The sequence below is a fragment of the Etheostoma spectabile genome, chromosome 21 (genome assembly GCF_008692095.1).
Source record: "Etheostoma spectabile isolate EspeVRDwgs_2016 chromosome 21, UIUC_Espe_1.0, whole genome shotgun sequence".
Classification (NCBI taxonomy): domain Eukaryota; kingdom Metazoa; phylum Chordata; class Actinopteri; order Perciformes; family Percidae; genus Etheostoma; species Etheostoma spectabile.
This window is the reverse complement of record NC_045753.1, coordinates 10,592,869-10,616,890: the sequence shown is the minus strand read 5'-3', so window position 1 is coordinate 10,616,890 and position 24,022 is coordinate 10,592,869. Positions and strand designations below refer to the sequence as shown.

General features: G+C 41.8%; 2 protein-coding genes across 2 annotated transcripts in view; both read right to left on the bottom strand.

Annotated features, from left to right (window-relative positions):
• Window positions 1-617: 617 nt before the first annotated feature.
• nploc4 (NPL4 homolog, ubiquitin recognition factor) lies at window positions 618-17,579 on the bottom strand. Its single transcript, XM_032501840.1, has 17 exons — window positions 17,328-17,579; window positions 16,515-16,595; window positions 12,395-12,504; window positions 11,683-11,919; window positions 11,552-11,600; window positions 10,887-10,981; window positions 10,680-10,803; window positions 9,383-9,562; window positions 8,657-8,743; window positions 7,898-7,969; window positions 7,678-7,804; window positions 5,741-5,901; window positions 5,417-5,488; window positions 5,206-5,298; window positions 4,270-4,386; window positions 3,835-3,937; window positions 618-3,138 (listed from the first exon to the last, which is right to left on the bottom strand). The coding sequence occupies exons 1-17, from the start codon at window positions 17,340-17,342 to the stop codon at window positions 2,978-2,980; spliced, it is 1,884 nt and encodes a 627-aa protein (XP_032357731.1). The 5' UTR covers window positions 17,343-17,579; the 3' UTR covers window positions 618-2,977.
• Window positions 17,580-19,027: 1,448 nt separating this feature from the next.
• The window catches only part of pde6gb (phosphodiesterase 6G, cGMP-specific, rod, gamma, paralog b), a gene marked incomplete in the record, with an annotated part of 7,800 nt that continues 2,805 nt past the window's right edge, over window positions 19,028-24,022 (bottom strand). Inside the window, 3 exon segments of the mRNA XM_032501871.1 lie at window positions 19,028-21,072; window positions 21,175-21,215; window positions 23,662-23,896. Coding sequence (XP_032357762.1) covers window positions 20,996-21,072; window positions 21,175-21,215; window positions 23,662-23,807 — 264 coding nt within the window.

Genomic DNA, 24,022 nt, shown 5'->3' with positions numbered 1-24,022 from the left:
ACAGAAGGATGAAACCGGGCAAAAACAAAACTAACTTGTTTTATCCCCTAGACATTTTCAAATTAACCTACAACTAAAAAAAAATAGTCTCACTTCATCAATGATATACATGTCAAGCTCTTACAAAGAAGCACACGTCTGATAAATATCTAAATCTGGAACCAACGACTCGCCCTCTGGACTGAAGAGACAACGGAGATCTGCACTTTTGAGCTAAATGTACATGTTGAGCATATCAAACTCCTCGTTTTCTGTATTCTGGTGAATATGGTGCAAACCGGGTCGCCTGGGTAGATCACCTGGTAGAGCGTATATATAGAGGTTAACTCTATACTATTACTTCAGCTGTCCTATCTAATAAAGGCCTAAAACGGCAAAAAAAAAGAAAGAAGCTATGGTGCAGAGGTCTTATTAATGTAATAATTTGGGTGGTGGTGGGGGGGGGGGGAAGAATGCCTATGGTTGCATTGTAATCAGTCAGCAGCAAACATATCAAGGACGTAGATTAAGAGATTCTTTTACTCAGAAACTCAGGATTATTCAAAAGGTGCCCCTAAATATGCACACTCTGCAGCTTGTTAGCTTTCAGTTGTAGCATCAGTGTCGTTAGCTTTGCGTATCAATCGTACTTTAGAGTTTAAAGTCAATTCTCCAATTTGATATGATCAAGAGAAACATTGCAGATGCATTCAAGTCATGCAAGAACATTTTGGTCACATATGTCAAATATGATCTTCAACACTCAATTTTAGCTTTAAGATGCCGTTTATATGTGAATATATTTACCTCTGGACTACAGATGATGGTACTAAAAAACCAAACAAAAAAAAAAGCTTCCCCCTAGCTCAACAAGCTCCCTCGCAACAGTGTAGGAAAACAACAACGTGTTGGATTTTTAAGAACATGTGCTTGTTAGAAATGTTACAAGCGTTTGGGTGGAGCGGCACAAAGTAATATTTCACTGCCAGATGTTAAACATGATGATATGCCAACCAGAGCTGAACTTCTCATGCCTCAAGTGACAAGTTTTGGTCCCCATATTCATCTCATTAATAATAATGATAATCCAAAATGTTGTAAAAAGAAAAAAAAAAAGAACCAGTTTTAACAAACTACCTTTATACACCCACTGCTGACTGCAATATGTAAAGTTCACTGAAAGTGTTCACAATTAAAAAAACATTTTCCCACTCGACACTAGTGGCCTCTATACATAGGAGTCATGGAGATTTCTGCCTCCACTTCCTGTTTATAAAAACCACATGTCAATACTCTCAGCACCACAAATAAGATTTACCTCCATGAGGTGAAGGCAGAATCTCAGATACGTATTAACTGGTAGAGGGCTAAATAAAACGAAGTGGGAAAATGGTTTTTTATGCAACTTGAATGTGAACCTGTTTTTTAGTCTTTAGTTTAGCCTTTTTAGCGCCATTGAGGCGTAAGCATGGTCCGATTACGGGTTTCAAGGTACACCATGGTTTGAAAAAGTCACAGTTTGAAAACCACTAACATTTTCTGTCATACTGTTACTATGATCTGAGCTGTTTTTTTACATTTTTTTTTAAAAGAGTATTCAAGGACAGGAAGTGCAGTTTATAGCTGTAATTGCAATATTGTGATATTTTTGCTGAAGGTTATCATACCGTCAGAATCTCATACTGACCCATGCCTACCGAGGAGCGTCTGACACCGGTCGCTCTACGTGATCCTCAGACGCGCCACCTGCTGGAAGCAAACAGACGATGCTCCCTTATACACTTACTGCCGTCATCCTGCTTGCAGATGTACAGCGCAGACATCAGATGAAAAGTGTTAGGTCATTTTATCTCCCAGTGGTGTCTGAGCAGCAAAGTCTTCGAAGGCCCAGTGATGGAGCTATGGTCTGACTACTCACGGACCAGCGGCAGCGAGAAATCAAGCGACCGATCGAGAAGTGGCGAGCACCAGTTGTTTCTAGAAGCACCTCTCGGCCAGTACAGTACGAATTATAAAGGGGACGATGGATGAGTCCTGGGGAGTTTTATCAGAGACAGAACATTTAGCTGATAAAATGAGCTACATATAATGCCTGTTCAAGTTCAAAACCACCAAATCTAAACGCTACAACTGCAACAAAACCAGTGAAAGACCTCAAGAAACCACTTCAAGTTGGTGGGACCATCAGTCCAACAGCACACGTTACTCCTGAACTCAGTGGAGGATGAGTGGGGGGGGGGGTTATAGCTTTTCAACTCTGGGACTTATTTTAGTAATTTAATATAGAAAATATAAACTTTCTACTTCCGTGGAATTACTCTGGATCTCTTTTAGAGTTTTCAGGTGTGAGCTTTGACCGATGATTGTACTTCAAGGGGCTTGTCAAAGAGACCTGTAAAAACCTGACTGAGTGGAGTCCACGCTGAAAATTCAAAATGTTACGGTATCGCTACAATCCGATAAAAAAAGAAAAGAAAAAAGAATTAAATAATAGTATCATTCCTCAAATGTATTTATACACAGCAAGATTTTCCAGAAGATGTTGAGAGAGTAAGAGGGGCACTGATGTGAGAGAACGTCCAAACACTCGAGTCTTTGCTGTTGTCTCGTGTCACAGCGGGTATTTATTTTAGGGGCTGATAATTCGAAGGGGGGGGGGGGGCAAGTGAAAGAGGCCTTATCCAAAAGTGCTTTACCTTAACGAGCCCTGCCACTCGGAGCCGCTGTGAGTCGGGATACAAAAAATAAAAGTCTGGATTTATTTTTATTTACTCATTGAATGTGATGTAAACGAGAGCATCCCTTTCACTGGAGACAGCAGCCTGTGGGATGGGAAGGACAGAGGCTTCAACGTTAGGCGAAATAGTGAAAAAGAAAAAGGGGGGCATCCAAATCTCGCAGCGGGTCCTGGTGCAGCGATGTTATTGGCCAGTTAAGAGGAGGGCTGGGCGGGATAAGATCAGGACAGGGCGTGGAGGGAGGGTATTTGTTTGTTTTTTTAACCGCGGGGCAAGCTGCACATTTCACAGTGCTCTGTGCCGGGCTGGTTCATGAAGGTGCAGTGGAGGCAGGACCACATGGCGGAGGAGGACGCTGGGGCCGCGGGGCCGCCCATGGCCCCGTAACCCTGAGAGCTGGAGGGCTGCCCGCCCACTGTACCTGGAGGGACAGGACAGGGATTACAGGACGTTAGGACAGATACTCATTTTCACAACAAAATCAATTGATTAATTTTTCAGTATACTTATTTTTTAGGGCTGGGAAAAAAAAAAAAAATCAATACAGCATAGACTTGGAAATCCGTGGAAATACTGTATCAGTCTTTTATTGTGTAGATTGCACGTGAGAATTTATGTTTTCTTGGTACTTGAAACTAACCAAAATGTAAATGTTTGGTACAATAGTACAGATGTTGACAAAGTTTTCCTTTGGGGGGACATAATTTGAAGTTGGAAAACTAAAATATATAAATTAATAATATTGTACCGTGGAACCTCTGGTGTTTACCACCAATATTTCTAAGTGTTAAACAACTGTGAAACTAGCCCATGGTGATTTGCTGGCTCTGTCTGACCAACTAGGCCTGAACTAAACCAGATAGGTCTGATGAAGGCCACAGCCAAAACGTCTCTGTCTGACTTTGACGTTTTTCTTTACAGCGTTTCCCATAAATAGATTTTGCGGCGGTGCGCCACACAATCAACACCGGCCGCTACACATTGCGTGTTATTAATTTCTTTTTTACGGTATTTAAAACCACTAATTTATGCAAATTATTGCGTTATGACGCAATAAATATGCCCCCCCCATAAATTGAGGATGTGACTGTGCCCTCGTTGCACGACAGCGACTTACTGCACAGCTGCTCGATGGTGGCCCACTGCTCAGACTTCTTCCAGGTCTGTGCCAGATCTTCATTAGAAGTCCTCACCGCATCTAGTAGCAACCCAATGCTGTCCTGCAGAAAGCAACAAACTCTGATCTATCCACTGGACAATGACGCAGTTATTCAGCAAACTAAAGACACCACCAGCTCGTGGTTTTGTAAATCTGGAATTTATAGAAAACGTCCTAATCTGATCATGCAGTTAATAAGTATCTTAACAAAGAAAAACATCTTTTGATTAGGTTTGAAGATCTTCCAGCAGGAAAGAAAGGGTCAAAGTGAAAACATCCCCACAGCAGTAACTATTTCCAGATTGGAATGTGGCCTTTTTGTTTAACCCATTTGCGATACAAATGGAAAACAAATGGGGAAACTCGAGAAGAAGCTTTAAAGTGTTGCCTTACTCTCAGAGGCATGACTTCATTGGTGACGAGAAAGAGGAGCAGATGGAAGTCTGACACGACGTCCAGGAATGCCGTGGAGGTGCACTGGGACAGGTACGTTGCTAAACTGTGGAAATCCTGCAGACAGACAAATAACAAAAAACTAAATGTATCACTTCCTCTGATCGCTAGAGGTTATGGAAACTCCCACAGCACACAGACATGGTCTATGGGTCAAGTACACAGACAGATTTAGGATGTGTTACTGCAAACCAAGTTCCATTCCAAGTGTAAGCCAATCCAGCCAGGAGTCGGCAGACATTTGTTAACTTAAAGGGGAACTACGCAGCTTTTTAAAAATGCACGAGAATATAAGTTATTAGTTAACGTGAACCAAAAACAAGAAGCTAAAACTAATGTGTAACATCACCAAGACTACAGTGAGGAAGTGCTACCTAGAGTACGACTTGGGAAAGATAGATGACAATAAGAGCATCCAGAGGAATGTTCTGAGTATCTGGGAACATTTCTGTTTCACAACTAAGAACACTGCAATGGTATAAAGCTAAAAAAATAAAAAAATAAATAACCAATACTTGATTACATCACCAGACCCACTTCTCTGGTTTCTGCAAGTTTCTGCATGCACCTCGCGTTTTTGCAGGAGCGCCCTGAGCGCCTCGAGTTGAAAGAAATCCAACTTCAAAGCGCCCAGCATCAATAATTTAACAGCATGAAAAAGGTTAGCTGAGGACGGGTGATTTGGTGATTGCCCAGCAACAATAACAAAAAAAAAGAAGAAAAAAAAGACGCAACCGCAAAATGATCTGTGTGATCTGGGCCTCGTTCATTCTTTTCAGACGGTTTCTTCCCTTCACCAAGACGGGTTCAATCAGAGGTGAGAGGGTTAAAATAAACAGAAGTTCATCCAGAAAAAATAAAAAATAAAAAGCGTACTTGTGTCTCTCCCAGGATTTCACGGTTCTCAATGGGGAATCTTTGTGTGGAGCAGAAGGTGTACTGGGGGTCCTTTGGAAAAGTGGTTGTTATCTGTAGAAGAAAGGAAAACAAGGAGATTCAGTGTCAGTACATTGTATTAATAAGAAAAGATGCTGCATGTATAACAAAACAAACACCTGCTGACCAAGAAAACTAAAACAAATCTTACATCTATGATTAGGTACTCCACGGGAAGAGGCCGAGCTAGAAACGTGACATCATTTCCAAACTTGTCCGTGTCCTTTTGGATTAAAAGAGGGAAAACAAGGGTAAGAAAGAAACCAAATAACTTAACATCTGGATTAAAACATCTGAATGAAGCAACTCATAATACCTGGCCCCAATTTCAAAGTAAGTGTCTGGATGTCATTATTCTGCTCAGGAGACAAGCAGTCCGATCATTTGTGTAATGCTTTGTGTTCTCAAAACCATGAACCATACACATGTTATATGTCACGGCCCATTTAACGTAGCCACATGTAGGAAGTGTTACCTTGAAGAAGACGTCTGGTACGTACTGCTCGGGGCTGGACTCTTTAGCGTAGCCCAGCTCAGGAGCGTCTTTGCAGGGCAGCAGGCACTCGTCTCTCACCAAAGCCATGCACTGATTGGACACCTGGTATCCTTCAAAGTGCACCTGGTTATCTGGACCGCCTGCACACAGAGCACAGGGACAGACAAATGGATTCTTTGGTTGGCTGAACAACAGAAAACACTTTACTAAATACCTGCTGTTGAGTAGAGCTATGTTAAAACTTTTTTCAGACGTTCATAGAACTCATAACTAGGGCTGGACAATATGGAGAAAATCAAATATAATATTTTTGACCAAATACCTTTATAATCGATACCCCAACCATACTGTGTTGACTATTGGAGACTTGGGATAAATAATCATCAGTAATGTGGATATAATGACTAACATAACAGCTAGAACAGTCTGGGAAGTTCAGACAATGACATCACTTTACTGTAACGCAGCCTTTAAAACCAGGAAAAGACAACGCCATATTAGAATATTATGATGTCCAATATCTAAGACGATATCTAGTCTCATATCACGCGATACAATTGTTATATTGCCCAACTCGACTCATAACACAATGACAATTGGCATGTGCTCAAATTTGGGTAAATGAAAGAAGTCCTCATTTAAGAAGCTAGAACCAGTGAATGTTTGTTACTTGTAGATGATCAGAACGGTAATTAATAACATTTCTGTGGATCAACAATTGATTTGGTTTATCTGCCACAAGACTGAGTTTTCTACAAAACCAGCAAGACGGCTTTAAACTCTACTTCTGCAATCAGACCCGGTTAGTACCAGCAAAGACGGTAAACCTAATTTAGAAGTTGCGCACACTAGTAAAACATTATTTAACTATTTTTATGTCAGTGTGCTCTGTGTCGATCTAAAGGCTCTTCAGCTTTACACATGAAACTCATAACGATACACAAGGGAAAGACTACAGATGGACTTTGCAGCGCTGGCATGAGATGTGTAGCTATGACGTCGGCTTTGGCTGCCAGTGTCACACTCATTAATGCCTCATCAACGCAAATGACAAAGATGAGATCGCTGCCATGTTTTGTGCTTTTCTGGAACAAATATACGAGGTGGTCTTGCTAGGAGGGAAAGTGTAAACACTTGGCCTCCATCCAACAGACCAGAGAGCATCTGACTTATATCACACTGCTACACTGGCTGCAAACACAATGCAGATACACTTGGGGAATAAAAAAATAAATTAAAAAAACATTAAAAAAGAAGCACATCACAAGCCTGGGTTGCACTTAAATGTGCATCTCTGGAGCCAAGAACAGATGAAGTTTATCAGTACCACTTGTTTTACAAATACACGTGAGTAGGCTTAAAGTTAAGATTGTAAACAATGCACATAAATATTTAACTTTTCAAAATAGGATGGTTTTCTGACGGAGTCTCATTAGATTTCAATATACTCAGCAGCGTTGTAGTACTCTAGATGGGTCTTAAGACCAATTTTTGAAGGTTGTGGTCTAGACCGCAACTGCAGGGGTTTTGCTAAATTGCCTGTGCATTGTCTGATTTAGACCTGTGTGTAGAAACTTGCAAATGCAACCAATAACTATAATATCTAATTTGAAATTTGTTATCGTAAAGCCCGCTCTCTCTGCCCCTTTTACACACACACTCCCAAGAAAATGAATGCCGGAGACAGGAGAAGGAGTTCTGGCTGTTAACACAAATCTGGTCTCGGCAAATGGACCTTAATCACCTGGCTTCACATCACGTCAAATAATTATATTTTTACAGGAAACCAGACTAATTTTAGCTCATAATAAGCATTAATTAATACAGCATGTCATGGTTTAGGCAAGAGTTGTAGTATCAATAGACATAGTTCCTACTTAGCCCTAAGTTTCACCTCAGACTGAACAAAAATGTACCTGTTGCTACCACGGTCACAAATTTGGAGCCAAAATGGCCGTCTCGAGAGAGTCTGCAAGGGTTTGAATGTAGATTCTGGAAGTATCCCGCTGTGATGCACTCCTCAGCGCTCAGGTAGTGGGAGTCCTAACAGCAGAAAGGACAATGTTAAAACATGGAGGAAAGCAGCATAGTAGTCTGGTGAACAGGTCGTCTCTGAGTGAGCTGCATCGTCCTCACGTTGTTTCTCGTGTAGCGGACGGTGCCTATCCTCGTATCCTCAGACAGCAGGTCAGTGAAGATCCAGCCCACCTGAAAACCAGAAGAAAAAGAAAACATAAAATAAGTAGAGCTGAAACAATTAGTTGATTAATCTGCAGAAATCTTTGACCTATTAATCATCAAAAATGCCAAATGCCATCTTTATTTTTTTAAAGATGATTTTTTTGGGGGGCATTTTCGGCCTTTACTCACACAGGACTGATGAAGACATGAAAGGGGAGAGAGCGGGAATGACATGCAGCAAAGGGCCGCAGGTCGGAGTCAAACCAGGGCCCGCTGAGTCAAGGGGTAAATCTCTATATCTGTGCGCCTGCTCTACCAACTGAGCTAACCTGGCCGCTGTTTTCAGCTTCTCGAATGTTGTACTTTTACTGGTTCTCCTTGTTATGGATGATAGCAAACTGAAAAAAATTGTGTTTTGGACTGTTGGTCAGACAAAACAAGACAAATGTCATTTTTTGATTTGGAAAATGTCTCTGGGAATTTACGTCCCTGTTTTACGTCATTTATTTTATGGACCAAATCATATCTGTGACAATAATCATCAAATACATCAATAATGGAAACAATCATTACGTGAATTTAGAAGTCTGTCACACTTCTGCAATGCAAACTATAAGTATTTGGTGTGAAAGCTAAGTAGGAAACCATTTGGTCAAACGCTTATTGGGAGACACGTTGTCCCAACGACTGAGCGAGCAATAATACACGGCCAACCTTGCACAGGCCCAGTTTGGCAGCGATTTCGTCCACAGCTGCCGCTTTAGGATCATCCACCAGCTCCAGGCTGTTCTGAGTGGCATTCTGAAACAAAACAGGGACAAATGTTCGTTAAAATTAAAACAAGAAGAGTTACTACACAGTAAATAAAGACTTTCACTCGGTGGTGGAAGTGAATTGACTGGAGGAGCTGAAGCACACAGAGATATATTTATTGCTACGTTTTGGCTTAAAAACGACAATCTTCTGCAACATTTCCCCCCTCTTATTCTTTGGCGTTTACCCTCTCATCCCCCCCCACTCTCCCCCAGCTCTGGCATTTCCCCATTTCATTCCCCCTGCTCTGGCATTTCCCCATTTCATTCCCCCTGCTCTGGCATTTCCCCATTTCATTCCCCCTGCTCTGGCATTTCCCCATTTCATTCCCCCTGCTCTGGCGCTTCCGAGCCACTAAGACATTTTAAAACAACGGCCGTAAACCGAGACCTTTGGCAACACAGACACTGGCGGCAACATTTCACCGCCTGATTGGGTCATGGCGACTCGTTCTCTGAGACTGAGCTACTACCGTGCATTAGTGGGCAACTACCAGCAACAGGTGGAGTATACATGCTGCCTGTTGTTTATGCCCAGTGCCCAGAGATCAGGTTTGGCTCAAAACTCTGCCTAAAAACCAAAACCTAGCAATGTACAGTAAATGCAGCCTTAGAGCGAATACCTCACCTGTGGTGGCTCGTAGATGGCAGCCACCTCAGCTCTGATGCCCAGAGGGATGTCTTTGTGCTCGGTGTACCGGCCGTACAAGTACCCCATCCTCTGGCTGCCCGTCTTCCTCCAGAAGTCCAGGAAGCGGTCCGCAATGGTGTGGTTCTCAAACATGATGTTGTCCACGTGTCTGTATTTCTGGGAGGAGAACCAAGAAAAACGGTATTTGGGATACATGTTTGCATTAGATCTTTTTTTTTTAAGCCCAGGAGGTAAAGTCCACAAATCACATGGGTTGGCGGTTCAATCCCCATTTCCTTGTGTCCTTGGAAAAAAACACGGATAAAGTTAATTGTTTTTTTACTCATTCCAATAACTTCCAGACACAAAAACCTATATGGACTCAAGGATAGGGCCGGGTATTGTTCAAACCTTCACAATACCAATATCGTGACTTTGCTACTGGTTTCTAAACGATACTTTTTTCGATACCAATTGTATAAAACAAAAATAAATTACAACATTACAGCTCAACTCTTTTAATATTATGTTTAAGCTCCAACTACTGTTGAGTGTTTCCTGGGTGTCTCTATGACAGCCAATGCCACACATGATCAGATCTTGGTAGAAGCACGCTGCGTGCTGATTGGCTCACTGACGCTGTTGAGAATTTCCTCCTTAGGTAATCATATCATGTATTGAGTGACGAGGCATTTTTTGATACTCGATACATTATAGGCAATGCAGTCAATGCCTAAAAAAGTATTGAATTCAGTACCTAGCCCTACTCAAGGGTATTAACGATAGAATTAAGGAAGATCAGAAACTGCGTTGGGGTAACGGGTAAATGATAAATTGTTCCAGCAGCACAGGAGATGATACGAATGGTTCCTGCTCTTTTTAGCATTTATTTCTAATTCATAATGAACCTTTTAAACCCACAGAGATAATAAAAATGTTATCAAGACACATCAACACAGACTTGCTAATTTTGGTAGGGCTGCAACTATGAAAAAGAAAATTATCGGATTATTTTCTCGATTAATCCTTTGGTCTATAAACTGTCAGAAGAATTGTGAAAAATGTGATGCCTTTAAATGTCAAAGATCTTAAATATAACATGAAAAAAAAACAGAAAAGAGCAGAAAATATCAATATTTGAGAGTCTAAAAATCACATTTTCTGCCATTTTGGAACAAACTGATTATCGAAATAGTGGCTAATCTTTGCAGCTCTGAATTTTGGTCATCAACTCTGTTAAAAACTTCCTTAGCACACACACACACACACACACACATAAGGCTTGGCCATCTACCTGTCTGTTCAGTGTAAGGGCACTGGGCTGGCACTTGGTGCAGATCCCCTCCGGCCAGGGAGGGTGGCCCTCGCAGCCCGACTTAATCTTACAGCTGATGTTCTCCAAAGCTGCAAACTTCCCTCTGCAGGAAACGTAAAACAGTGTTAGAATCTAACTATACAATTGAATATGTATATTTCCACTGAAGAAATTAAAACTACATACTTATCAGCTCCACCGGTCAGCTTCCGAAGGTATGCGTGGAATGACATGTGCTTCACTGGGGGGTCGAGGTGATTCAGGTAGTCTTCGTCAAAAGGCTGACAACAATAAAAAGAAGCCAGCATTTCAATAAGTAAAATCTAAATAAACATTTCTTACAGTAGTGGTGCTAGCTTTAAAGCCCATCTAGTTTGAGGAACTAGGGATGTCCTGACCAGCTTTTTTGATCCAATCTTTCTGATACTTGTATTTGCTCAAATAATACAGCTGTGCACCGTTTTCTTGTTAACAAAGTAACTAAAATACATGCATACATACATTTTACTTAGTGCAACAAATGAGTCTTTACTCTAAACACCAAAAACAGTTCTCTTTAGGATCCCCACACCCAAACAAAACATAAAACATTTTAAGTTCCCCGCTGGACAACGAAAACTAAACTTAGTGAAGCCTCTTGCCTTAATAATCAATCTTTGATTGTCTTATCTCGTTTACCAATTTTGTCTCCAGGCAATAACGGCCTGAAAGGAGAATTGGAGTAATATGCTTCAGTAAAAAAGCGGGTAATTACGATTGACAGCCTTTTTTTCCCCAAAATCGGCTCAGATCCGATACCGTTATCGGGACATCCCTATACGAAACAAAAAAACAAGAATGAATTCTCTTACCTCTAAAGGTACACAGTGGACACATTTTCCAAGAGAACCATGGTGACATCTGTAACGAGAAAAGGAATCATCAGATTAGGTACCTGACATGTGGATTTAACCCGAGTGTTTGCAGGAGGTCTTTTCCTTACAGCTGTGGATCTTTGCTCCTGTAGATCTTGCCATCTTGCTTCGTCAGATACTGATCGATCTCATCCTCTTGGACCTGGGGTGCTGAGAAGGACCGGGGGATCATGGAGGATAAAGAAGAGGACGAGGAAGATGAGACGGATGGCAAGGATGAAGAGGAGTGTGGGGTGGCAGTGTCCATCACCTCCGCAGAGGAGGAAGGGGATCCCAAAGGGAACAGATACAGCATGTCGCCATGCCTACAAAGATAACACAAAATACATGTGACTGAGCAACTTTTATTAAAATTATCTCAAGTGTAAAAATGTTTTCAGATTAATTTAGTTTCTGGGTGTAATATCACATCATTGTCTAGGGATGTAACGGTAAGAACATTTAACCTCACGGTTACAATGACCAAAATTATCATGTTTTTGGTATTATCGTGGTGTTTTTAAAAGGTGTGTTCAATGCCTTTAGCAGCAACTGGTTTCCTGCACGTTCGGCATTCTTATCATTACCAAAATATGCCCATGCGTCAGACTTAGTCCTATTAGAGGACTGATAAATGTCCCGTGATGATCGTATTTTAAATTAAAACAGTAATTGTTATTGTCAAATTTTTATCCCTATCATTATCACAACCTTTTACCTGAAATTCCATAACTTCAATGAGAGATGAGAGTTGTAAAATGTAGACTTTACTAAACTTCAACATAGTTTGCTTTTACTTACTTGATCTTAAGCAGGCTGAGAGTTTTGTTCTGGGAAAGGATCTCTCCGGTCTTGTTGCGGTTCAGGTAAATAGAAAACCCGTTGGAATTGAAACCAAACTCGTTGCCCACCTGAGAGAGAAACAAGTCTGAGTAGACTGGATGATAACTTAGTGTCATAGGGACAAAAATCTAAACACTTTAACACTTTAAACACAGTGAAAAGCATTTACTGTTGAGAGCATCAAAATACAAGTCTTAAATCAGTCTCAGGTGATCATTAGCATAATGTATCAGAATATTATATTATATATTCTTCCTTGGAATCCACTCTAGGGCTGCACAGTATATAGTTTTTTTAATCATCTTCTCGAACTGGCGCAATAAACATCGTAAAAGGCTGCGACACATCAAGAAAGACTCAACTCGCGTTAGTTGAAAGAAAATATCAACAGAAAACTGCGATTTGAAATGTAACTCACTTTTTTTTTTTTTTTTTTAAATAGTGGTGCCTTTTCAATTCAATGTTCAATAAAATAATGTTGGAAATGATTTATTTTTTTAGCAGAATACTGAAAGCAACAAAACTGCCAAACTGATTACATTTTAATACTTGCTAATTTATCACAACTAATCTCATTATTGCAATATTCAACAACCTTTTCACATATTTTCCCTCATATTGTGCAGCCCTAGTCCATTCTCAAATCCCCATGTGCCAATGAAAAAGGTGCACGTGTAAAGGGTGTCCACTCTTCAAACAATGCCAATGACCCTTTGGAAGCAGATTAGCACAGAGCCTCTCAGAAACTCAGCACGTAGGAAGGAACGCCTAAGGTCATCACAGAGGGAGCCAAACTAAGCTATTAAGAGCACCCTGAGCTGCTCGGCCAGCAGAGCGTCTCATGGCACTTTATTCATCACATTACACACCAGGCAGACAATCAGCCTGATGCTGGTCATTTCCCTTTATTTAAATCACTTGAGATGCCCTTTCAACAACCATTAGTGAACTTTTGTGCTGTTACCATAAGAGCAAAAAGATTGTCTTGGTGTAAAAACTGAACTCATGATGACACTTACATACAGAAGACATACCTAAGGCAGCTGCACTGACCACATGACATCTAAACAAACGGACACCACAAACCACCTACCAGTGGGTATTCATCTTTATGCTCAGTGTTGGTATAGTCTATGTCTATGATGTTCCACTTTACAGTGGTGTCCACAAAGATGTTCCACCGAATATCCTTCTTTTTGGCCATATGTCCGTTAGCTTCCTCTTCCCTTGTGTTGGAATTATAGAAACTGGATTTCTGAGGACTATGGTTATCTGGTCCTCAGATCTCAGCAGGGTAAATCCAGACAGCTAGTCCAATCTGTGGACTATGGTTACCTGGTCCTCAGGTCTCTGCAGGGTGAATCCAGACAGCTAGCTAGACTATCTGTCCAATCTGAGGACTATGGTTCCCTGGTCCTCAGTCTCTGCAGGGTAAATCGACAGCTAGCTAGACTATCTGTCCAATCTGGGACTATGGTTACCTGGTCCTCAGATCTCTGCAGGGTAACCAGACAGCTAGCTAGACTATCTGTCCAATCTGAGGACTATGGTTACCTGTCCTCAGATCTCTGCAGGGTAAATCCAGACAGCTAGCTAGACTATCTGTCCAATCTGAGGACTATGGTTACCTGGTCCTCAGATCTCTGCAGGGTAAATCCAGACAGCTAGCAGACTATCTGTCCAATCTGAGGAGCTATGGTTACCTGGTCCTCAGATCTCTGCAGGGTAATCCACAGCTAGCTAGACTATCTGTCCAATCTGAGGACTATGTTACCTGGTCCTCAGATCTCTGCAGGTAAATCCAGCAGCTAGACTATCTGTCCAATCTGAGGACTTGGTTACCTGGCCTCGATCTCTGCAGGGTAAATCCAGACAGCTAGCTAGACTATCTGTCCAATCTGAGGACTAGGTTACCTGTCCTCAGATCTCTGCAGGGTAAATCCAGACAGCTAGCTAGACTATCTTCCAATCTGAGGACTATGGTTACCTGGTCCTCAGATCTCTGCAGGGTAAATCCAGACGCTAGCTAGACTATCTGTCCAACTGAGACTATGGTTACCTGTCCTCAGGTCTCTGCAGGTAAATCGCAGACAGCTAGCTACAGACTATCAGTCCAATCTGAGTTTTCTGTCACACGACTAAAACTACTTCTGAACATGTTCTACCGAAACAAGTTCCTTCCCAAAGCTATTTTGAAGAGGCAACGTGGCTCCGTCCAAGACAATTGTGATTGGTTTAAAGAAATGCCAACAAACCAGAGCACAATTTACTCCCATCCCAGAATGCTCTGTGGACTAGCAAGACCTTTCTCTGCAGCGCTGTGAAGGAAGGTCTGGCGATGCGAGACAAGCAGAGAACAGTGGGAAGCATTGAGCATAAAGTCATCATTTATCTCAAGCCACACAAAAGAACAAAGTGGTGAGATGTTTTTACAGTAGCTGGGTGAAACCGTATCCTGTCAGACTGTATGAAACATAACATCACTTTGAGCTCCTGTCTCTGCTCCGTCCGCCTGAAACTCTTGGTTTTCTATTCCAACCATCCCTCGCTGCACATCGACGGGGAAGAAAAACTACTCCCTACATTGATCTGCAGGCTACACCATCCTGACTTAGCACGGAATACATGCATTTGTAATGGGGGGGGGGGTGCTGCAACGCTCTGCAGAGACTGGTCTGCTGGAATACTGTTCTATTTTAGGTTGTTCAACTAAATTCAAAATGCATTTTTAATCATTTTTGAGTGCTTATTATGTATCAATATAGATCGGACAGAACCAAACTAAGAAATTGTTCCCACAAAATGATTAAGCAAATGTATATGTGTTTTTTTAAAGCATTAATTACCTCCATCCATATTCTCTTTAGAGCCTGGGGATTTACCTGCTCTGTTACTTTATTTACAGCTTTTTACATAAATGAACAACGAGCAGGCACAGAAGCCCGGGCAATGCAAGTTTACTTGGTGACAACAATGCACACATCAGGGCTCGCCTTACCGTAGAAATAGTGCACTTAAAAGAGGTTGTTCCATGGTGCTCTTTGTCTCTAAAACCTCTAAACAAGGCCTCTCTCTCATCTGTTTTAATTTGTATCATGAACTGTTTTTTGATCCTGAAGATTTATCTGTGTGAACCAACCTTGAACCAATCCTCCTTTCCTCTGGATTCTCTCTTATCTTTCTACTCTGTCATCGAAGCGTATGGAGCGATCGTGAGAAAATGTTCTTGTGTCTCCTTAAACCTCAAGAACGCTGAGAACTAAACCCTGCTTTGTGTTCTCCGAGCTCGCCACAGCTTTCAGAATCCACTCACAGAGGTCAAACCAGTAGATTATAGGACACTGGGACAGCTACAGTGCTGCTCATAAGTTTCACCCTTCACCATAATTAGAGATTGGCATAGTTTGATTTCAGTTAGATTAATAGCTGGTTTGATTAGCATTGAGAGAGGATTTCATGGAAAGTACCCCATGCCAATCTCTATGTATGGTGAAGGGTATGTGATGATTGGGGGGGGGGGTATTATTATCAGGATGATCCCTGGCCTTTAAAAATAAAAATCTGCCTCTATGGGAATTTAACATAGGGGTGTGTATAATTATGTACCCTGTATTTTAAGGAAGAACATTTATTTAGTTATGATACATTATTCCTTCACAAAGAAATTTGGTGTCCTTAAAGGTTGGATATTTCCTCATTTTTTAATTAAAGCATTAAGATCAATTTCCAAAAGATGATTATTTGAATTCCTCTTTTTAGTCAACTTTAGCATGGGTTAATAAACTTAGGAACTTTTCTATACAGTACATTTAACAAGGTAACCAAGGCTTTTTTGTATACAGTATATTTATATTAATGTTCAATATGTTTGCTAATGTACCAAGGCGAAGTCCTTTTGAGTAATTACTTGGCAATAAACGTTTTTTTTGATTCTGGATACGAACCACAAATTAATTGCAACCGGATTGTTTCCCCAACACCTTGCAAACACATGCAGCTTCCAAAAACTAAACATTGGTGTTAATTTGACAGTCTGGCCTATTCTGACATGCAAAGTGTCATGTTTTACATATAGTACCTTCTTTATAAAAGCAGCAACAGTCTCCCTCTTGGTAGCAGGAATTTTCTTCATCCCATCTGGGGATTGTATCCTGATGATCTATAAAAAAAATTAATAATAACAACAATAACGTGAGAAAAGCCATTTTAAGTGGTTGAAGTTGCCAGTTATTGGAGTCGGAAAACTTCATTGTTAACGTTAGCTACTCATAAATGAAAGTAACGTGAACCACGGGATACAGTTTCAATATAACTCCTAACACCTGTTAAACAAAAGGACACTACTACCCCCCCCCCCTTTACAGTGGTGTCAGATGTTTTGACAACGATGACAGTGCAAAATAAAAGTTGTGTTAATATTAGCATAGGAGCCTCTACATTTCAGCCAAGAGCTTCTGTAGCTACGCCATTGCGACCTCAAGATGTCGACTTTGAAGCAGACACCGTGAACTGAAGCTGTCGCGATGTGCGGGCTTATTAACGTTAACGTTGTACATTGTCAACAAAGTGTCACTTTTAATGAATCCACAACACCTTGACTTCACCACAACCACCTACAATATTATGGCTAATGTTTGGCTAATAGGCCCAGCATGCTAAACTACATTCCAGACGTGTATATTTCTTAATTTGAGCCGGTTATGTAGCTTTGCTGTTATCCAACGCTGCCTTAGCTAGCTAGCCAAATAGCAAATATTAGCCGGTTAGCTAAACAGGCCCCAGTCACTAGCAAGCTAGCTAATTCTGCTGCCTCATCACTCCGGACTTCGGCTAACAAGCTAGCTAACGTTAGCCGAGTCGACCCGTTAATACAACCAGCCGTTAAACTTACAATGTTATCCGCCATGTTGCCCGGGGGAGTGCTCCGATATATATCGCTGCGTTAGTAGACAGAGACACTAAATACAAATTTCACGTAGCGTTACTGTCTGTCAACGAAACTCCATCCCGCAACTCAAACACCGGGTGTTGCAGACATTAGTGACCGACCGTTTCCCACCGGTCCCACACTGAAACGACCACGACCGAAACAAGTGAAAAGGCATGTTCCACTTCTAGTTTTTTCCCCCCTTTTTTGGCAGGCTTAACGCTGCAATGGCGCATCGCTGCCCTCTACTGTTGGCAATAAACAGTATTTCAATAGTTTATTTTGTAATATAGCCAATCCAAAACTGCGCATCACTTGAGTCTTTTGTACATCCTCAGCTAGTCATCCAATTTGAGTAAAATTGCAGAGAAAAACTGTTTTTCCAGTTGCTCCCAGGTCCCCGAAAAGCTCCCTTCCTTGTAGAGAAGAGTTCTTCTATTGTCTCTGAGTCTAAACCAGGGGCGTAGCCATAATTTTCAGAAGTGAGGGGGACAGATTGTTCAGGAGGAGGATTTTTATTAAAAGATCCTCTCCCATTTATCCCTCCAAATCATGGATTCCAAGTAGCCTGTATTTAATTTATGACCGATGGACACACTGACATTTCCATAAACCGTTCCACACCGTTTCACTGCCGCATCTTGCCCAGTGAGAGCCCGGCTGACATTTTCACTGGCCACACGAGACAAAGCATGCCACCAAACCACATATTTGTACTAAGTTCCTCAATATGCAAAAAAAATAAGACATTTTTTCACATTTTAATCTATTACTCACATGAACATTGGAAGTACTTTGTGGGAGGTGGTGCTGTAATTAGGCTACATGAATTTGGGGTTCAGTAATGTGCACACTCGTCTACTTATGATGCGTTCAAATCGACTCAGATGTGCTGTAAGTGTGGAGGACAGAGAGCACCAACATGTAAATTTCGTGGGACTTATCCCCTGCATACCCGGTGTCTGCCCCCCACCCCCCCACTATTCTCGACATTCCCATTTTCCATCCAGGTGTTTGTCAGTTGGAGCCAGCCCACTCCTAAACACACAATGCTTCAACCTCATTGTGATACATTAATCCTTTTCAAATGCAGTGGTAGATATTGTACTACAGCTAAAAGCAGTGGTTCTCAAAGTAGTAGTAGTAGTTGGACTTCTTAAGCTTCAAGTTTAGTCTTTGAGCTTTGTGAGTGTTATTTATTTATTACAAGCCCTAGCTTCTCCAACGTTTTCAACACATGTATGGTAATAGTAACAGTCCAAAGGGATGTGAAAAAGAAACTACCACCAAGGGTCCAAAACTGATTACAAAGAGATGCCAAATGACCAAAAAGAGACACAACACGTCAATGAAGACAAAATGTAAGGGGGAAAATTGCATTTTTTTTTAAATTTTTATTGAAAACATCACTCTTTCTTGAGGAAGGATGCCTAAACCCCCCACCGAATATGTGCCCCTGAGTCTTCCACAAAGCCAGGGAAAACACTGTTATGTTCATGGGTTTCATGTACAGTACTTTCTCTAATAAAACATCTAAAAGCAAAACTCCTATCAGGGGACCCTGGGACAAAATCTCATCAAATGGGGGTACAAGGTCTAATTTGTGTCGGTTCAACAATAAATGAATCTCCATTTTTATTTATGTTTTTTATTCTTTATTTTTGTTCTGCCACATCCCGAGGAGGGGACAAAGCTCTAATTTACACGTCTTCAGATGTGATCCGTCCCACTCGTCCCTCCGCCGTGCCTCACTACTACAGTGCAAACATTGTGAACAAGTTTTAAAAAGAAAAAATCCACTAACAGCTTCATGTCATCAGAGCAAATATGACAACCTAGATGCTAGAATGAATAGCTGTTGATGTGGGAAGGGGCCCTTAGAGGATGCCTTTCTACGGAGCCCAAAATTTAGAGCTACGCCTATAGGTGCATCGATTTGAATTGACTTTTGAAAGTCAGGAACTACAGTAGAAGTTGAAAAGCGAAATGCAACTCAAGGTGTGCATGCGTCTGTAATACTTTGTTGTCTCAACGTGAACAGAATGAAGGATCATTGGTGATGATGAGGACAATGGAGAGTAAATGAAAAACAAATACAGTAATGATGGATGAAAGATGAAAGATGAAATAGTTGAAACAGCCATCTTAAAAACACAAATACAAACACACAGGGCACAGCAGTGCTGTGTAAAAGTATGAGAAACATAAAATACAGATTGTACATTAATACAATAGATGGGAGACATACAAATAAGAAGGGTTAAAAACAAAAGCGCACACAATGCTGGAAGACATTTCAGCTATAGGTTACGATACACACAACTGCCCACAGCACTGGACAATTATTCTCCTCTCAGTTGGTTTTAAAGATGTCTTTTTTTACTGAGAACACCTCCCCACATGCATTAGACTTCAGTTTTTAACAGTCTACAGACCCAAAACAAACATTCACCCATAAACACATGAACAATAGACAGGAGAATGTCAGCAAGAACACAGGGGCTGGGCAGTGAGTGGACACAGCTCAGTTTCTTAACTCTTCAAGTTGAGAACAACAATTTTTTATAAAGGAAAATACTGCAGATGCAGCTGATGCTGCGTTCCCGACAGTTTTTTAACCCGGAAGTAACGACTTCAAGTCACGACTCCCGCCTTGGTGGCGTTCCAGGCAAAGTCACGACAAAACCCTTCAAGCTAGTGTTAGCTAGCAGCTACCTCATGTTGACGTTAGCTAGCGCTAGCTAATACTAGCGCTTTCTAGTCTGCAACGTATTTCTGGCTTCATTTATTAAACATAACCTGTAGTAGTTCACAATCGTATGTGTATTGTTTTGATTACAATGTGCGGTATTACTTTACGTTGCCTATTTATTTCTATTTCTCTCTGTTAATCATCGGCGTACAGCATCAACAGGGGTCGCCAGTGTTGGTCAAAAAACGATCTGGTTCAAGTTCAAAGTCCAGGGCACTTTCACAGGTATAGGGTTGTGAAAACACGGGTTACGGGTTGCCTGGAACGCAGCACAGGTGCTGGTCAGAACAGAGGGGAAAGTGATGATGATTGATTAACGTTATCCAACTGAAATGTTACGCTATAATGTCACAGCAACGGTAAGCTGGTGTTCCAGTCTCTACAGAATTCAGGTTTTTGTGTTTTTACATATTCAGCTGTTGATGGACAAGCCTCTGAGACGTGTGAAAAGAGACCCGAAAGCACCTGAAGTGGGTCATGGGTTTGTCACATAAACTCAATCTGAGGCTGCTTCACTTGCGTTCGTTTCACATGTTGGTCTGCGAGAAGAATAACAAATAAGAGGAGGAAAGGTGAGAGAAAAGAAGAGCAGCAAGAGAAGAGAAAAGGACGCTGGCGGTTTAGAGTAACAGTGCAGATGAACAGTATAGTGAGATGTGAGAAAGAATCAAATCAACAGATCCTAAGTGCAGAATCAGAAGAAAAATCCAGATAAAGAGGACAGAAAATGTTCTTTTTTTGTAGATTACTTTTCTCTTTTTTCCTTTTTTTGTTTTTGTTACAGTTAGTTGTTTTTTCTTTTGTTTTTTCTTTTCTTTAGTTCCATTGGAAGTTGGAAGATGGAGCCTGCGGCGGACGGTTTGAAGTGTACGACGTGGCCTCAGATGATGCCGTACTTGGCCAGCTCATTCAGCTCCAGGTGATTGAAGGCCTCCCAGGGGCAAATGACAGTAATGTCTGCGAAAAACAAAAAAACAGGGAAGGGTGGTTGCTCAGGTCCCTGCGGATCATTAGACATAAGTGACATGAAATGCATTTTGAAAGCTGAAGTGAACTCACCTGTGCCTAAACCCTCCATCCCTGGGATATCATCACCAAAGCTGCAAAGAAAAGAACCCAAGGGGTTACTTTAGCGGAAGTCTATATCCACAACATTACACTTTCAGGATTGTTTCCATTATTGAAGGTCATTCCGCCAGATGTCCCTCTTTTCAGCCGGATATCTGTCACCTTCCTCTTTCTTAGTGTTGGCGTTCTAACCTCTGGTGGGTTTCTGAGGACTATGATTACCTGGTCCTCAGGTCTCTGCAGGGTAAATCCAGACAGCTAGCTAGACTATCTGTCCAATCTGAGGACTATGGTTACCTGGTCCTCAGGTCTCTGCAGGGTAAATCCAGACAGCTAGCTAGACTATCTGTCCAATCTGAGGACTATGGTTACCTGGTCCTCAGATCTCTGCAGGGTAAATCCAGACAGCTAGCTAGACTATCTGTCCCATCTGAGGACTATGGTTACCTGGTCCTCAGATCTCTGCAGGGTAAATCCAGACAGCTAGCTAGACTATCGTGCCCATCTGAGGGTTACCTGGTCCTCAGATCTCTGCAGGGTAAATCCAGACAGCTAGCTAGACTACTGTCCCATCTGGGGTTACCTGGTCCTCAGATCTCTGCAGGGTAAATCCAGACAGCTAGCTAGACTATCTGTCCCATCTGAGGACTATGGTTACCTGGTCCTCAGACCTCTGCAGGGTAAATCCAGACAGCTAGCTAGACTCATGTTTATTATTCTCCTAAATATACACAAACAACTAAATCCAGACAGCTAGCTAGACCATCTGTCTGAGTTTTCTGTTGCACGACTAAAACTACTTTTGAATGTACACATGTTCCAAAACAAACAACAAAACAAGTTCCTTCCCAAGGCTATTTTGCAGCGGCACCATGGCTCTGTCCGGTGCTTAGCACCGCTCAAAACAATTGTGATTGGTTTAAAGAAATGCCAATAAACCAGAGCATGTTTTTCTCTCATCCCAGAATGCTATGTGGAAGAGCCAGACCTTCTTTTGCAGCGCTGTGGAGGAAGGTCTGGCAATGCAAGACTACAGTTGCATTTGCCGGATAGTACACATAGCAGAGTAGAGTAGAGTAGCTCAACTTATTTAAAAAAGTAGATATTATGATTTGATTAAAATAATATATTAGCTCTAACACCTGAACACTGTGTGTTGCTGTTAAGAGTGTGCAAAAACTAATGAGTGAGAAAGTGAGCACAGCTCAAGTAATGAACAAGTGAATAAATTTATTAGATTAAAAAAAATTGTTCACGAATAAGCAAACAAAAAGAAACAAACCAGCCTAGACGGGCCTGAAAAGGGATTAGAAGAAGTGTAGGTAGGGAATAGGAAGAAGTATCCACTTCTTCAATTCTATCCCTTCTCTACAGCTCAGTAGTTCATCAGTTGAACTTCCCTTCCTGACCCTTGGGACTGCCGTACACTCCCATGTGATGACTTAACAGCTTTAAGGTGCACTATGAGTTCCTGCATGGCTTCAGCGATTTCCTTTTTGTCCCAAATCGTAGGCATCTGTCCTTGATCTGCTAGCTGCCCCCCCCCTCCCTGGAAAAAAAGCCCAGTCTCAGGAAACAACACAGGGGTCGTAAATGTCAAACAGACACTAGAGGCACAGGCTGTGCACCAAAATACAACAAACCACTCCAGCCAATCACCGACAAGATGGTTGGGCGAGGGGGTGGGGGTTAGAGTCAGTTAGTCATGACAGTTATGGAAACTTGAAATGTAAGAAGTGACCATGCAGGAACTCATATGGCATTTTTCCATTAAAGGTACCTAATCGACTCGCCTCGTCTCACGCATGACGCGTTACACCGCGGTCGAGCCGAGGCTGGTCGTCATAGCAGCAAACTGTCGTGACCTAACGCGACACACACAGAACGTCAAAGGTGTTTTTGATTCTAGGTGTGTTGCCCCAGCCAGAAGGCAAATTAGTTTCTAATGAACCTTGAGGAAGCAAAAAAAAGAAACGCCGGATAAACTATTTACCCCCCCCCCCCGTCTGTCGCTAATGATGATGATGCATTGATTAGTGACGATTCTCTCCGACCAATCAGTAATCTGCAGGTTTTCACATCACCATTTGGTGTCGCCTCAGCTCGCTTGGAACCTCGACTGAGGTAGTACTACAAAAAGTACCTGTTAGCAGGTACCGGGGACTTTTTTCCGTTATAAAAAACCTAAAAAGTCAAGTAGAGTCGAGGCAAGATACCATGCAGTGGAAAAACGCCATTAGTGCACCTTAAATGTAACGGATAAATACTCGAAACACTCAGCTTCACATCCAAGTAGCAGTTGCACAATTGCAGACCAAACAAACCTCAATATTGACTTCAATTTTATAAAACCTAAAAGTAGTATCCTCTTTTTCAGAATATTCAGAATGAATATTGTTATACTATTGTTATACTAGACATACATTGGGAATGGATGCAGTGGGGTTTAAGTTCATCTGACAAAATAAGAAGACATACCCCTGGATTCCCTTCTTCGGAGGCTTGCTCTTGAACTGACGGGTCTGTCTCTGCTTGAACTTGGGTGGGCCCTTGCGTGGGGTGGCGGGGCCGCCGGTGACACGGGTGGCCGACTTGATCTCAGCTTTGGGCGGCTCCAGATTCATTCTGAGCAGTTATGGGACACCTGTGTGCAGGCTGCGGGCTTTAGAGACCCCTCTCGGAAGTGTAGTCGTCGTGACGATAGCTTTTTATTCTTTTGAAAAAAGGATAAAGAAAGAGTTAAAGGTCCCATGGCATGAAATTGTCACTTTATGAGGTTTTTTTTTTAACATGAGGTTCCCCCAGCCTGCCTATGGCCCCCCAGTGGCTAGAAAGGGTG